General features: G+C 40.5%; 1 protein-coding gene across 1 annotated transcript in view; it reads left to right on the top strand.

Moving 5' to 3' along the window:
- The first annotated feature begins 5,533 nt into the window (after nucleotides 1–5,533).
- AFAP1 (actin filament associated protein 1) overlaps nucleotides 5,534–16,778 on the top strand; it is a 129,924-nt gene continuing 118,679 nt past the window's right edge. Inside the window, exons 1-2 of the mRNA XM_003799141.3 lie at nucleotides 5,534–5,666; nucleotides 8,673–8,770. Coding sequence (XP_003799189.1) covers nucleotides 5,540–5,666; nucleotides 8,673–8,770 — 225 coding nt within the window. The 5' untranslated portion in view covers nucleotides 5,534–5,539. The remainder of the gene's footprint in view (nucleotides 5,667–8,672; nucleotides 8,771–16,778) is intronic.

The following is a 16,778-nucleotide window of genomic DNA, read 5'->3' as shown; positions in this document are numbered from 1 at the left end:
CTTTCATAGGAAAGCTATAACCCAATTTTAGCCCAAGAATGTGGGGAAAGGGGAGAGGGAGGGGAGGGGAAGGGGGAGGATGGGTGGAGGGAGGGTGATTGGTGGGATCACGTCTATGGTTCATCTTATAAGGGTACATGTGAATTTTTCTAAATGTAGAATAAAATGTCTTAACACAATAACTAAGAAAATGACGTGAAGGCTATGTTAACCAGTTTGATGAAAATATTTCAAATTGTATATAAAAACAGCACTGTACCCATGATAGTATTAATGTACACAGCTATGATTTAATTTAAAAAAGCGGAAAAAAAAACATGACTTCACTGTACACAGTTGTGGCTATCTAGGAGCAAAAGGCACCTTCTTGGCAAGACCACAGGTGAGAATGTCCAAACACTTTTTCCCTTGCCCCACAGCCAGTATAATGCCTTTCACATAAGACATTTGCAGAACATGTTAATTATCTTACTTTATATATCATTCATTCAAAATTACTTGTATGACACCTATGATTCCAGCACTTTGGGAGACCGAGGTAGGTGGATTGCTTGAGCTCACAAGTTCAAGATCAGCCTGAGCAAGGGCAAGGCCCTATCCCAAAAAAATAGCTGGGTGTCATGGCGGGCACCCATCTACTGGGGAGGCTGAGGCAAGAGGTTGCTTGAGCTCAAGAGTTTGAGGTTGCTATAAGCTATGATGCCACGGCATTCTTCTAGAGGCAAGAAAGTAAGACTGTGTCTTTAAAAAAAAATTACATATATGCTTCAGTGTGGAGTGTACTGCTAGCTGTTGTAAGGTATTCAGAGAGAAGAGTAGGACAAAACCTGCTCTTTATCTGCTATTTTGAGGAAAAAATCCTCCCCCTAAAGCCAAATATAGCCCCCTAAGTATATGCAGGGGATTGTACTCCCTGCCCCTGTATAGCCAGTCTGCACATACTCAAGTTCACAGTCTTACGGAACCTGGGTCTATAAAAAGCCATTCCTCTACATGTGTGAGTTTTGCATCTGGTGGATAATTGTATTTTTGATCTGCATTTGGTTAAAAAAAATCCACGTGTAAATGGGCCTGCACAGTTCAAACCCACGTTGTTCAAGGGTCAACTATAAACCTGAAGGTCAATAAGTGTCCATTTATCAGTGCAGCTGCTCAAAGGGGAATGGATTTTGGTAGTTAAGGAAGATGTTAATGAGGGAGCCAATTGGAATGTTTAATTAGAGAAGACTGAGTAAAAGGATATGAGCGTAAGCATTTGAAAGGATTGTCAAATATAAAATGTGGTTTAGTTAGTCTGTGAAGATCCCCAAAGGAGATGCTTCTCTGGGAATTTTCCAACTCTCTGATATTGAGATGTTTTGCCTTCTGAGGTGCTAAGAGTTGCGTTTTGAGAATCTTTTGGTTGCAATTTCAGGTGAACAGAGAACCACACAGTTTAGCTTAATAAAAAATAAACTGAAAGTTTACTAGAAGGGTACACATATTTATTTCAAGGAATTCAAGTGCAGCCCAGCTTCACAACTGGAGCAGGAGCATCTGGGGAATCCAGTCATTGTCTGTCAGACGCTTCCTCTCTTACATACATTCCTGTGTCAGCTTCATCCCCTTTCTGCGGCTCCCATGCTTCAGCGGCTGCTTCCCAGCTTCTGCCCTTCCATGTTTTCACGTCCAGGGACCATTCCAACTGACTCATATTTCTTGGTCCCCAGGGAAAAGATACAGAGGCTCTGATTGACCAGCTTGGGGTAGGGTGGTCCAGTTAATGATAACCTTGCAGTGGGAGATGGTATGCAGGGCCTTGTAATGTAGGGAGGGCTGCCAAGACTCTACCTTTGGGGTGAAAGGCGCTGCTCTGTCCCAAGAGAAGTGTAGAGTGTGGGCTGAGTGGGTGCTCGACAAGGGTCATAACAAGTTCCCAAGCTCTGGGGGCTTTGTGCAAAGTCCTCAGTGAGAACTCTGTAAAGGGAGCTCAGGTTTTAGGTGAGAGGTTAGGTTAGGTGCATTCTAGGTTCTCTTTGGATAATTTTGATGCTGTTAGGTGGAACCCTAGTGATAAAATTTAGTATCGGTAGGTACATGCATGTTGTTGTGCTATGCTTCTCATCCATCTCCACAGCATTTTACCATCCCAAATGGCAACGCTGAATGCCTTGAACAATAACCCCACGTTCTTTTTCCACCCAACCCTGGTAACCACTGCTCTTTCTGTCTCCATGCATTTGGCTACTTTGAGGACCTCACTTAAGCAGAACCATACAGTATTTGTACTTTTGTGTCTGGCTCATTTAATGGATCATAATGTTTTTAAGGTTCATCCAGTTGTAGCACGTATCTGAATTTTACTCCTTTATATGCCTAAATCATACTCTATTTTATGTACATAGTATGTAGTACATTTTGTTTAACCATTCATTTGTGGAGGGAAATTTGGGTTTTTTCTGCCTTTGGGCTATTGTGAATAATGCTATCGGCCCATCATTTTTAAAGTACAAATGAAATTGTTTTCCACTTAGAATCATCAAGGAATTATTTTAATAATGAGAAGGACCTTAAAGTCTTACCCCAATTTCTTCATTTCATAGAGGAGTAACTTTCCCAACCAGGAGAAGTGAATGGCCAGTGGCACAGCTTGTCTACTTTTGGCTCATTTGCCATTTCTCTGCCCATTTACCTAAAATTATGAGAGCTTTGGTAATTTTAAAAGGGTGGCCTCAGAAATGACCTTTAATTCTGGAGGATGTTATAGACTTACAGAACAGTAGATTTAGAAAGAATCCTATAGAACAGTAGTTCTTAAACTTTTTTGCTTAGACTTACTTGTATGGGTTATTTTCATTTTGCTTTCCTCAGACAAGATGCATGACTTTTATCACTGACAAAAGACAGATGTTTGATGAATGAATAAAGAACTTAAAGTACTTGTATATATCAGTGGTTCTCAAACTTTTTGGTCTCACAATGTATTTAGAGGACCCCAAAGAGCTTTTATTTATGTGATTATATTATCTGTAGATATTTATCATACTAGAATTTTAGAAAGGCAAATTTTAAGATATTTATTGAGTCTTTAACAAATATCAGTAAGCTTGGCCAAGCAAGGTGATGCATACCTTAATTCGAGCACTTTGGGAAGCTGAGGCATGAGGATTGTTGGAGGCTGCAGTGAGCTATGTTGATACCACTGTACTCCAGCCTAGGGGACAGAGCGAGACTCTGTCTCCAAAAAAAAATCAGTAAGCAATCACATGTTAACATACATAATATGTGTTTATGAAAAGTAACTACATTTACCAAAACAGGATAATGAGAATATCCTGAGATATTTACCAAATATAACAAGCAATCACATGTTAACATACATAATATGTGTTTATGAAAAGTAACTACATTTACCAAAACAGGATAATGAGAATATCCTGAGATATTTACCAAATATAACAAGCAATCACATGTTAACATACATAATATGTGTTTATGAAAAGTAACTACATTTACCAAAACAGGATAATGAGAATATATTTTTGCGGTATCCTTAGTATTTGGCGTGGTAGAAGATCGCTCATTCTCACACGCACTCCTTCCTTCAGATTGTGTGAGGAGGCGTTATGGTGGAAGTACATGAAGGAACTCTGGCCTCACACAGATATATATTTAGGAAAGAAAAGAGTTTTTCAGTAGCTTTTTTAGAAAATTGTGGATATTCTTTGCTACCACACCAAACTTTGGCAAATGGTAGTTTGTTAAAGGTTCGTTGAGATGCAAAATCTGAAGCTGTACCATCTATGTTGTGTTACATCACAGTAGTCCAGTTTATTATGGACTTCAGCTGGATCTTTTGCCCACATCATTATTCCCTGAGTTGTGTAGATCTTCCAAGTGGTAACCTATTACATTATATAACAAGTTTCAAAAAAATCACCTTTGTCAATGTTACTTTTAATCTCATTGGGAAAAGTCTATTAGTATTGGGAGGCTGTCAAGCTCTTATAATGATGGATATAAGTTTCTAAAATTATTATCTTCACTTGGAAGATCAGCTTTTCTCATTGGCCACAAATGCTGTCAGTTGTTTATCTTGCACTGAGTGATAAGCTCGATTGTTCATTTTTTGAGAATGACTGTTAAATACTCAAGTCTAAAATATGACAGTTTGCCCTTCATTTGTTCTTTCTTTTTTTAAATTTGAGGCAGAGTCTCACTCTCTTGCCCTGGGTAGAGTCCTATGGCATCATCATAACTCACAGCAACCTCAAACTCCTGGATTCAAGTGATCCTTTTGCCTCAGCCTCCCAGATGGCTGGGACTACAGGTGTCTACCACAGCGCCTGACTAGTTTTTCTACTTTTAGTAGAGATGGGGTCTCGCTCTTGCTCAAGTTGGTCTCAAACTCCTAAGCTTAAGCAATCCACCCACCTCAGCCTCCCAGACGGCTGGGATTACAGGCATGAGGTACCTTGCTAGCCATCAGTCATTCTTTCAAGTGAAGGTGGTGCTGAATGCAAAAGTGGCTTCAAGTAGCCATCAGCTCAAAGAATAGCATGCATGATTTTTCTCTAGAGAACATTGTGTCTTGTCTGTTGAAGTGCTTCATGTCTGCTTCCCATGTCATTACCTGGGCTGTTAAAAAGGTGTGCCCTAAAGGTTTGAAATTTAACAAAAGCAATGATTTTTTTTTATTGCTCCCTCAAGAATACTCCTAAGTGAAAGTAGTCTGTTTTTCTTTTTATTGTGACTGTATGGGGAAGAAGAAAATGACCAGTGCATAGTTTGATGTCACTGCTTTGACTGGTGCTAAGATACTAGTGGTTTTACCCTGGTTTTTACACCATTAGTACAGAAGGTGGATAATGTCTTACTGTTAGGAAAGTAGTTTGGGCCTCATGGATTCTCTGAAAGGAGGAGTTCAGATCCCTAGAGGTTCACAGCATCATGTGTGAATTGCTGACATAGCCAGTATTGCAGCCTTACGGGTATCAGAGGACAAATCTGCTGTAGTCTAGAAGGAGGAAGCATGGTGGAATTCAGCAGCTGAACTTGTATTATATGCTCCTGCACATTCAGCATCCTTTATGATAACTGTATAAACAAACATGCTCACAGTCATCCTGGGGATGGGGCCAGCTGTACAAAAGCAGAGCTGGGCGTTGAGTTTCTGAAACCATGTCCTAGTGGTTATTTGAAAACTATTTGGTGTTTTAAACTCCCTTTTCCTTCTTGACACTGAAATTTAATATCATGTAATTGACACCCAATGATGATGTCAGGCCTTTGGGCTGTGACACCATCTGTTGGCAGATGGCTTTGGAGCTTCTCCCAGTTGAATTTATCTGCCTCAAAGCAAAAGTGAAGGAGAAGTGCATTTGTTAAAAGATGATATATAAATTTTTTAATTGATGTAGTCTCAGAAAACTTGTTTTTCATGTTAGAGTACTATATTCAGTAATCTAGCTAAAAATGAAATACTTTGAGTAAAACTTAGCATGGTATTTGCAGATCCATGGGCCTGATAATACCCTTCCTGTCTCCTTTGTTTTCAGCAATGGAAGAGTTAATAGTTGAACTGCGCCTCTTTCTTGAACTCCTGGACCATGAATATCTAACATCAACTGTCAGGGAGAAAAAGGCAGTGATAACTAACATTCTGCTGAGGATACAGTCCTCCAAAGGTGAGTCTCACTCCAACACTGGGTCATCCTTCCAGCCTCTTTTGGTTTCTATACCATCTTTAATTCCACCATCTTTATAAAACATATCCATTTGTTCTTTAACTTAGGAACTTGCTTGTTCATCGGGTCTTGATTGAGGGCCCAGGCTTGTGCCAGGTACTGTGTTAGACTCTAGGGAAGATAAAGACTTTAAGACGCTAAGAGAATTGTGAGTTTGTTTGGGTTCTCAAGGGAGAACTCCTACATCCTGAGATTAACTAGAAAGACTCACAGAACTTGGCATGTTGTTCCACTTACTCATGCCCAGGATACATTACATTGGTAGTGAGGATACACGGACCCACTGGCTGATCAGAAGGGAAGAGACCCAGGCAGAGTCTGGAGAAGCCCATTTGTGGGCTTCCTTATACTCCTTTACTCTCGTGAGGGTCACATGGAGCACATTTCATTCCCAGCAACAAAAAATGCAGCAACATGTGTGTGATGTTTTTGTCAGGGAAGCTCACTAGAAATTCACTGCCCAAGGTTTCTACATAGGGCTGGTCTGCAGGCACCCTCTGCCTAGCATGTGCTGGAATTCCAGACACCTGAAAAAGCAGGTGTTTGCTGAAACTGTACAGGCAAAACCAACCTTACCAAATGGGGAACAGAGAGGGTACTTCTGAAATCCAAGTTCTCAATGCCAGCCAGAGGCCAGCCTTGCTAGCAGACTTCTCTACAGATGGCAGTCTTGGGCCTGCTCTACTAGCTCTTCTATGCTTAGTGGCTAATACAGAAAAATTAAGAGTATCAAGGGTCGTGAGAGCACTCATGGGCAGAGTCCACACCAGTTTTGTGAGAGGCAGGAGTGGTGGAGGCTGAAGGGTGGTTCTTGGAGGTTATGATATCAGAATCTTGGAGGCTCTGGAGGAGATATAGGACTTTTTCTGTTAAACATCTTTATTGAGATATAATTCACAACTTATACACTTCACTCATTTAAATTATAAAATTGATTGGTTTCTAGTACGTGTGTATGGAGCCACAGGATCACACAGTTCTGTTTGTATTCTGGGGCGCTCGCCTGTCTTGAAGATGGCCTAAAGGATCTGGTAGCAGATTAATGTGGGTGGTGTGGATACCTGGGTAGATGGTGAGACCAGTCACTTGGGAAAGAAAGCAGGTTGAGGACTGTCTTTTGGGGTCAGTAGGAAATGTTCACATTTGTAATAATTTTATTACTTCCCTACTCGCCCTTGGATCTTCTCTCTGCCTTCGCTGGCATAGTGCTTATTCATTTATCCCCCTTTGCCTATGGTCAAAATCCAGGCTCTTAGGCCACCTTGCAAGCCCCTTTATAATATGTGGGCCCTGCCCATTACCAAGTGTGTGACCTTGCACTAGTTCCTTAATCATCATCTTCTTTATCTATAAAAAAGTCTTAAGTACCATCTGGCTCGTGGGATGTCGTGAGGGTTGAATGAGATAAAATATTTCAAAACTGTGCCTGACATGTGCTGTCACTCAATAGCTATCAACAATTATTGTCATAAATTGCTTTTATTAAGCAGACTGGCCATTAATCTTTATCATTATCTTATTAGTAGAGGTTGTGTTACTTTGCAATCTCATCTCCTCTACATAGGAGGAGGCATTTTGTTTTCTGAGTGAGTGGTCCCACCATCCATCCAGACATCCTCTCCCCTTCTCAGTTGCTCCAGACTCCTGGTATGAGCACACTGCTGTGTTTGGTCCTCTGTGCCTTGGTTTCCTTGGTTTTCACCTCCCAGCCCGATTGCCCATTCTCTGTTCCTCTGTCCAGCTAGTTTGAGCCCTTGTGTCTCCATGCTTCCTTCTAGATATAGCTTCTGATGTTTTCCTATTCATGAGTTTTTTCTTCTTGAATTTGCTTTAAACCCATCCATGGTTTTTTTGTTTGTTTGTTTTAAAACAGTACAGTTTTCATGTGTTCCTTTTCTTTTTTCCATTTCTTTCCTTTCCTTTTCTTTCTTTCTTTCTTTTTTTTTTTTGAGACAGAGTCTTACTATGTTGCCCTCGATAGAGTGCTGTGGCGTCACAACTCACAGCAACCTCAAACTCTTGGACTTAAGTGATTCTCTTGCTTCAACCTCCCAAGTTGCTGGGACTATAGGCGCCCACCACAACACCTGTTTTTTTTGTTGTTGTTGCAGTTGTTGTTGTTTAGCTGGCCCAGGTCAGATTTGAACCTGCGAGCCTGGGCGTATGTGGCCTGCGCCCTGCCCACTGAGCTACGGGCACCGCCCATTTCTTTTTTATTGTCTCCAGGTCTTTGCCAAAATTCTCATCCCCATTGCAACGCAGGTCAGACACTAGGTCAGGCACTTGATTCCTCACCTTGCTTGACACAGGACTGGCTGATCATCGTTCAGTGGTTACTTTTACAGGTCTTCCCAGCGGAGCTCTGCATGTAAACAGTGTTGTGCCCAAAGTGAAGCTGGGTCCTTCCTCTTTGCCTTTGCAGGCATAGTGCTCACCACATCTTCTCACAGTTAGTTGTGTGTGTCTTTGTGTTCCCAGCCAAACACAAGTGTCAGCTTGAGGTGTCCCAGCTCGTATCACTCATATCATCTATAGGCACGTTTGTTATAGTAGCTGACTTGAGGGGGAACTTAATAATAACTTACTGATTCTGAGGAACATGTCTGCCCCCTAGTGCACAGGTAAGTACTGTCCAGAGTAGAAGTTCAGGTGGAGCAACTTGTCTTTGTGAGGCAGCGGGGCACTGAGGAGAGTGTAGCTCTGGGGCCAGCTCCATCGTTTCTAGCTTGTCGTATTTCAGTTGGTTTGTTAACCATTCTCTTTCATTTCTTCCTTATTTTCTTTCTTTTCTTCCTTCCTTCCCTTTCCCTCTCTTTTCCATAGATTCTTCATCTGTAAAAAGGAGAGAAAATAAACTTTGCAAACATTTTCAACAAGGGGCTCAGAAAATGATGGCTGCTAGTAGTCTCATCTTCCTCACTCAGTTCTGTGGTTTGGTTAACACAGGTTTTGAAGTGAAAGATCATGCTCAGAAGCAAGAAACCACGAGCAGCCTGCCAGCCCCTCCTCAGATGCCTCTGCCGGAGATCCCTCAGCCCTGGCTGGTGAGTTGAAGCCCCACCACCTCTGCCAACTCTGGGGTCCTGATGAGCCCCAGGGGTGTGTGTCGGACAGATGCCTCACTGTGCTCCAGGGAATCCCTTGAGTAGTTTCTAGGGCCGGAAAGCAGCTGATAATAGCTAATTAGTAGATTGTGGGTATAGCTTTCCCTTAGGAAGCTGGTGTTTTTTCCCTAATTGTTGGAGCTACAGATCCATAGAAATCTATTCTTAAGTCATATTCTGAAAAAAAAAAAAATTCGAGGTTTAGCAGGCAAAACAATGTTGGTAGAGCCCAACAATTTAGTCCTGTTGCTGAGTTAACTCTGAATTTGAATACCTTATTCTGAAACTTTAATATTCATTATGGTTCTTCTTCTGGGGTAAAATATCTGTTTTGTTTTTTTCCAAGAGAGAAAAATATGTACATATTCCAGGAATGTATATTTTATTTGATTTTATTTATTCAAATGCAAAATTTATTATTTTGATCATTTTGTTCAATTTGGAGATACTTATACAATTTTTCATTACCCTTCAGCTTTTTCTGGATTTATTATTTTCTAACTTGTTTACTCAGGGAAATGAGATTTTTATTCAGAGTTAGGATAAAATCAGTTCCTAAGCAATTCTCTGTGTTTGCTTTTGGTGTGAATCGTCTAATTATCTCTCTGCCAGGATATGAATGGTGGGGAGGCAGGACCACATGTATCTCTCTGCCTGTCCTAGCATAGTGTCCAGTGTTTAGTAGGTACTGAGTAATTATTGTAGCAGGGGACAGGAGGACATTAGTACTTACCGACAAACATGTTACAGATCATGCTTGTTATTTTTTTCACTCATAATTTAGTTTAATCCTCATGAAGAACTTCTAAAATACTACTTATCATGTTAAGTGTGTATATACCCATTTTCCAGATAAGGAAATTGAGGCTTAGTGAAGATGTATGATTTGCTGAAGATCATAGACATGGGAAAGGCAGAGATTGTAACTTTGTCTTTGGTTTCAAATCCAACCTTTCCTCAGCAATGCTAGTTCAGGGGTGTGGCATCAAAACAGATGCAAGTATGACTCCTAGGGGAGACTGTGAGGTCTGAAGCCTGTTCACCCAACTGAAGGCTGGGGAGACTGATGGAGCAGGTACAAACTCAGAGCAAGGCTTCCACTCCCCACCCTGCTCTGCCTCTGACTTGTGGGATTTGAGGAGGTCCACAGTAATCAAAACAGCATGGTATTGGCACAAAAATAGAGACATAGACATATAGAACAGAATAGAAAACCATGAATTTAAACAACTACTTGCCATCTGATTTTCGATAAACCTAACAAAAGCATACAGTGGGGAAAAGGATCTCTATTCAACAAATGGTGCTGGGAGAACTGGACAAACACATGTTAAAGACTGAAACTCGACTCACACCTTTCACCACTTACAAACACTGACTCAAGATGGATAGAAGACTTAAATCTAAGACACAAAACAATAAAAATCTTGGAAGAAATTGTGCGGAAAACTCTTGATGATGTCAGACTGGGGAAAGATTTTATGAAAAAGACTTTAGCGTCTATTGTGACAACAACAAAAATTAACAATGGGACTTAATTAAGCTGAAAAGCTTTTGCACAACTAAGGACACAACAAGTAAAGCAAAATGACAACCTTCAGAATGGAAAAAGATATTTGCAAGGTATGAGTCTGACAAAGGGTTGATAACTAGACTCCTCAGAGAACTCAAATTAATCAACAACAAAAAAAAGAGGAAATAATCCTATCTACCACTGGATAAGAAACAGAACCTTCTCTGATGAAGACAGAAGAGTGACTAACAAACATTTGAAAAAATTCTCATCTTTCCTTATCACCAGAGAAATGCAAATCAAAGCCACCTTGAGATATCACCTGTACCCACTGAAAATAGCCCATATCCCAAAGACTCAAAGCTGCAGATGCTGGTGTAGATGTGGAGAGAAGGGAAAACTTTTACACTGCTGGTGGGACTGTAAACTAATACAACCTTTTTGGAAAGAAGCATGGAGAATCCTCAAAAAACTCAAATTAGACCTCCCATTTGATCCTGCAATCCCATTACTGGGCATCTACCCAGAAAAAAAATAATTATTTTATCATAAGGACATTTGCACTAGACTGTTTATTGCTGCTCAATTTACAGTTGCCAAAATGTAGAAACAGCCTAAATGCCCACCAACCCATAGTATATGTATACCATAGAATACTATTTAGCCATTAAAAAGATGGAGACTTTACATCTTTTGTTTTAACCTGGATGGAGTTGGAACACATTATTCTTGGTAAAGCATCATAAGAATGGAGAAGCAAGAATCCAATGTACTCAATTCTAATATGAAGGCAGTAGATGATCTAATACAACCTGGGGGGTGGGGGAAGGAGAGAGCAGGTGGAGTAGAGAGGGATTGGGGGGTCACAGTGTATGGCACACCACTTGGGATCAGGACACAGTTATACAAGGGACTTTACCTAACGAATGCAATCAGTGTAACCTAATTCTTTGTACTCTTAATGAATTCCAAACAGTTAAAAAAACCTAAAACATATGTATGACATGGTTTTCCTTATCTATAAACTACTTTTTAATCATTTTCTTTTTTTAACTCTCGGAGAAACTTATGGTTTTTTTTTTACTTTTTTCATTGTCTCACTTGCTGTTTTTAAATATAATAAGAAACTGAGAGTACAGAAGTATATAATTCAACATATCCTATTCATTGATATAGTACTTATCTAAAAGATGAATAACTAGATATGAAATCAATAGTTCATTAATTTCTTGGTCTCCATCTTCTGGTTTATTTTTGTTTTTCTTTCTAAGCTTGTCATGAACCTGTGACTCTCCTGTGATGTGTCTTAATATGCTGTGTCTTATATCATCACATTTCAAATTAGTAAAGATATTTTGAGTTTGATGGTTGAGAAACATCTAGAAGCATCTAGAAATGTTACAGCCCAACCAGGTTCATTGTCTGCTGCTTATGAGGAAGTTGAAACACTGAAACAACAGGTGTCACAGTGGCAAAGGTGCCAGGCAGGGAGATGGGAGTATTTTTTCCATCTATTTCCCTGAGAATTTTGGGACTAAGCTTTTTAAGGTGATTGGCAAGCAAAGGGTTAGGGAATTGGGTCTGCTGATTAGGGAGTGATGAAGTCAAAGAGTTGGGACACCAATTATTTTCTCAGTTGGGAGATATCAGAGGTAGGGAGTCTCAAGGCTGTTAGATCTGTTCTCACATATATTCACAAGTCTAGTTGCTGTCAGTGGGTCCCACTGACAGCAGAATGCAGAGTCTGAAAAAGAACTCAAAGACTGGTCCTTAGGCTTTACAATAGTGCTGTTATCTATAGAATCACAAGTCTTCAGCATTGAGATAGCAATGTTATCTATGGAAGCACCAGTCTTAGGCTTTAAATAGCAATGCTATCTATAGAGGTAGTGGGGGAAGTCACAATCTCGTACCTGTCAGGGGGGAGAGTGCTATTAAACAATAACCAGTTACAGCAGTAAGGAAGTTAGGGAACACTGACTGGTTGCCTTCTGGCTATTCTATACCAAAATCAGACCTTGACTACTATTTTAGACCTTATGGCTCTAAAATATTTTAATATAGATTATTTCAAAAGAGTACCATGGATATATAGATTTCAGGGACTCTTCTCTGGTGCTTCTACAGTGCCATCCCAACTGGTCTCGACCAAACTACACGTCCCAGAGGTGCTAGCCAGGGGGAAGGACTGTCCATGTGGATGCCAGTTTCAGGTGGAGAGTACTCATGCCTGGTCAGTGTTTTCTCCCATTTTCAACCATTGAATCATCTGTCCATGTCCGTGTGTTTTCCTTCAAATACAGGTTCTTGCTCATTAATTCATTGTCCTCCTTTTCTCACTTTCTGTTTTCTCCTTGTCTCTTAACCTTTCTTGGCCAAGGCTCTGCCCCTGCCTGTGGCTGTAAACTGGCCAGGTTTGAGGTATATGAGAAGTCCTGCTACTAGTGTCATCAGAACTGGTCAGTCAGAAATGTTGATAAGGGACAAATTTTTAAAAGGGGCATACATATGCTTTAAGTATCTGGACTTTAAATGAATAACTTTTGAGTAACAATTTGGCTGGTGGGTAATTTTTCCCTCTTGAAGTCTCCTAGGTAAGAGTATCAAGAGCATTTTCCCCAGATAGCTAAGCCATGTTGTTACTTGCTGCAAAACTGCTGTTTTTGATGTGAGGCCAACAGCTAGATTCTTTGAGTGTGGGGCTACTCACTGCTAATCTCTTCTGCATAATCTATACACATAATGACATTGAGCTTTTTGTTTCTTTGTTTTTTGAGACAGGGTCTTGCTCTGTCACCCTGATTAGTGTACAGTGGTGTTATCATAGCTCACTGAAGTCTCCAACTCCTGCAGAGTAGGTGGGACTACAGGTGTGTGCCACTATTAAATGTGCCAGCCCATTAAAAATTTTTTTTGTAGAGACAAGATCTTGCTATGTTATCTGGGCTGGTCTTCAACTCCTGGCCTCTGGTGATCCTCTCACTTTGGCCTCCCAAAGTGCTGGTATTATAGTCATGAACTGTGGTACTAGGCCTATGATTACATTGTTAATTTACAGTTTTTGTGACATGAGTTTAGATCCTTAGAATTTTATAAAAGCTGCTCTATCCTTTTATAGTTGATGTCTTTTTTCATATTTTTAAAAACATTTTTAAAAGGGGATTTATTTGACAAACATAAAAACATGACACACATGTCACAGGCCACTTCATACAATAAAGTGGGCAATAATATAACACCTTCGCAAGCATAAACACTCAGGCGTGCTAATGACAGTTACATGGGCATAACAGTTGTGAGCAAGCAAACCATGTTCATAAAGAAATAGATGAAAAGGAAAATGCATAAGCACTGATCAGTAGGGCTGACAGGTGTGTGTACCCGGCTTCATAACTGCAGCAACTGAAACACTAGGACAGACAACCTAGGTCTCACGACAAGAATGCTCAGAAACCGTGGTAGGTCACTACTGCATGTGCATTCGCTGAGAATTGAAATCTCAAGAAATTTTATCTTTCATAAATGTATACGTACAAAAAGGAGATCTCTTTGTTTATTGAAGAAGTTTTAGCATTTTAATGCATATACACAATACTTACACATAGTCAACATGGTATTAATGCAGTTTCTGGAGTCAGATTTGTAAAAAAATGCATAAAGCAAATTAGAACTCTCTAAATGATGGGACAGTGAATACACAGACTGCCAAGTTGTGCTATGAGTGATGGGGCAGGGCTTGGGCACTGCTGAATAATGTTTTGGTAGATAGTTTCACTTCTGTGATCTATGAAATACTCACTGCACTTGTATATGGAGAGTGGTTGTGGTCTACAAATTTTGTAAGTACATGCTGTCCATTCAAACGTCTGATTATTGCTTGGGTGTTGCAATTAAGTGATTTTCTGCTTTTGCAGCACCAATAATAATTAATGTTGAAACTTCTATCTTTCATCATGAAGTAGCCTCATATTCTTAACTTATCACAGCCTTTTTGTGAAGGAACAATTTCACACATCTCTTCCCATGTGTCATAAGAAATATGGTGAAAAGGACCGCTGTTGGGTTTCCTAGTCCCAAACCTGTATCAGTCAGGGTTCTCCAGAGACATAGAACCAGTAGGAGACACACACACACACACACACACACACACACACACACGGGATTCATTAGGGGAATTGGCTCGCCTGACTATGGAGACTGAGAAGTCTGCAAGCTGCTGATAGCATGGCTCAGTCTAAAGTCCCAGGGTCTCAGAACCAGGAAAGCCAATGATGTAACTCCCAGCTCAAGGCTAAAAGCTTTAGGCCCCAGAGGGGCCACTGGTTTAGGTCCTGGAGTCTGAAAGCTGGTGAGCTGGAGTCTGATGTCTGTCCTAGGTCTCCCTTCAGTTTGGCTGAACCTGTCTAAAGCGTCTCAGAGACTCATTAACTCTCTTTGTACTTTCATTTTTTCATTGGTTTGTTTATGTAATGATCAAATTAAATAATTATAGTAATAAGAATTTAAAGAACAAAGCTGACTCTTGTAAATATACAGCTTAACAGGTGGTTCTATTAGGAAGGCCCTTGAAATAAGATGCTGTTGGCCATGAATGTTTAGCATTTCAGGGGCGTCAGTCAAGGGTGTTTTATAGAGGGAGCAGAGAACATGTGTCAACTTGCAAATCAGTTAGGTGTGGTATGGCTAAGATAGGTCTATTGTATTTTTCTGGTAGTTTTTCAGTGAATTTGTTATTTAGCAAGTAAGCCAGTCAGTCAGTAAATTAAGTTTGCCTTTGTTAAATAGGCTTTTGGCCTGTTGGTCATTTGCTATTGGCAAATTGACTTTTAGGTGGAGTCAAGACGGAATGGGTAGGCGGTAGAGCCAGGCAGAGGGTGTGACCCAAACAGAGCCAGCCGTGCTGGGAGCCTAGTAAGCAATCCTACATTGCTGGATAATGGACCTGGGCGGGAATCTGCGGTGAGGCCGGGGTACTCTGCAGAGAAGTTCGGAGTATGTCATTAAAGCAATGGTAAACCATTTAACGTATGATTTATTTCAGCTAAGTGTTATTTCTCATGCATTGAACCATTACTGGGTTTTCTTTTTACCTCATTTGTGGCATGTATTTTATCATCGTTATTTGTTACAAAGCCATTAAGGAATAACACTTTTCTCTTTTAGTGCCTAATAGTGCTTTATGCAGTTATTAATAATCTCTTGACATTCTATTAATTAACCTAAGTTTTAAGCTTTGGAAGAAGTTCTTTGTTTCTTATACTTTTTTTGAGACCTCTGGGAAGAATGCCGTGGCATCATAGTTCACACAACCTCAAATTCCTGGGCTCAAGTGATCTTCTTGCCTCAGCCTCCCAAGTAGCTGGGACTCTAGGTGTCTGCCACAACGCCTGACTATTTTTTTCTATGTTTAGTAGAGATTGGGTCTCTTGCTCAGGCTGATCTCGAACTCCTGAGCTGAATGACCCACCCGCCTGGGTGTGAGCCTCCTGCTGGCCTTGTTTGTTTTATGTGTGCTTCTCACATGTTTTGTGTAGAAAATACTGATGACAGCTCAAGGAAGGAAGTGTGTCAAAGAGTCAGTTTTGTAATGTTGATGATGCTTTTATAGAGGAAGGGAATATTTTCATGTTACTATTTTGCCTTCAGAATCAACGTGCTAGCAGCCTCAGGGGTCCCATGAGAATTGTGATGCACACTACCTGGCTAGTGTCTCTTTGGATGTGCCTAGGGCTTTGGGAGTTTAGAGCCTCTCCTGAGTCTTTGTAGTCACAGTGTGGCTACAGTGTAGTTAACAATTTACTTAGCTTCCTTGCTTTTCAAGGGGGGACTGGAATAGGCCAAAATATGCATGTGTATTAAAAGATGTTTCTGGAAAGAGTCATGCCTTTCAAAAGGTTTTTGTTTTTGTTTCATACTGAGGGTTCTGCAGCTATCAGACTGATTGTACTTAGTATGCAGCAAGTGCTGAGAGAGCATTTGAAGAGCCGAGCCTGGTTCCTTGGGAAATGGATCCCATCTGTGTTGACCTTGGCTGCTGTGCCTGCCGCCCAGCTCTAGAGCGGCCCTTTCACTGAAGGGGTCTAACCCAGACAAGCACCCTTGTGCTTCATTTCCTCCCTCCTCCTTCAGAATAGCATTGAGTCTAAACCCAGGAATATCTCAGATCTTTATGACTAAGAAGAAAAAAGAGCAAAGCAGACAACTTTTGCAGAGCAAGGGATTCTGGACATGTTTTTATTCAGTAACTTAAACAACTTGGGGTTATGTCATGTTTTGTGGGGTAGAGTAAAACTTAATTCTTTGCTATTTTAAAGCCAGAACTTATGCAGAGTGACATTTTTCTATGTCAGCAGATAATAGTGAAGACATCAAATTTACCATTTTAACCTTTTTAAGTGTGCAGTTCAGGGGCATTAAGTACATTCATATTGTTGT

The sequence above is a fragment of the Otolemur garnettii genome, unplaced genomic scaffold (assembly GCF_000181295.1).
Source record: "Otolemur garnettii isolate 467f Iridium unplaced genomic scaffold, OtoGar3 scaffold00146, whole genome shotgun sequence".
NCBI classification, from domain to species: domain Eukaryota; kingdom Metazoa; phylum Chordata; class Mammalia; order Primates; family Galagidae; genus Otolemur; species Otolemur garnettii.
Note: the sequence above shows the minus strand (reverse complement) of the source record. Positions and strands in the feature narration are given on the sequence as shown.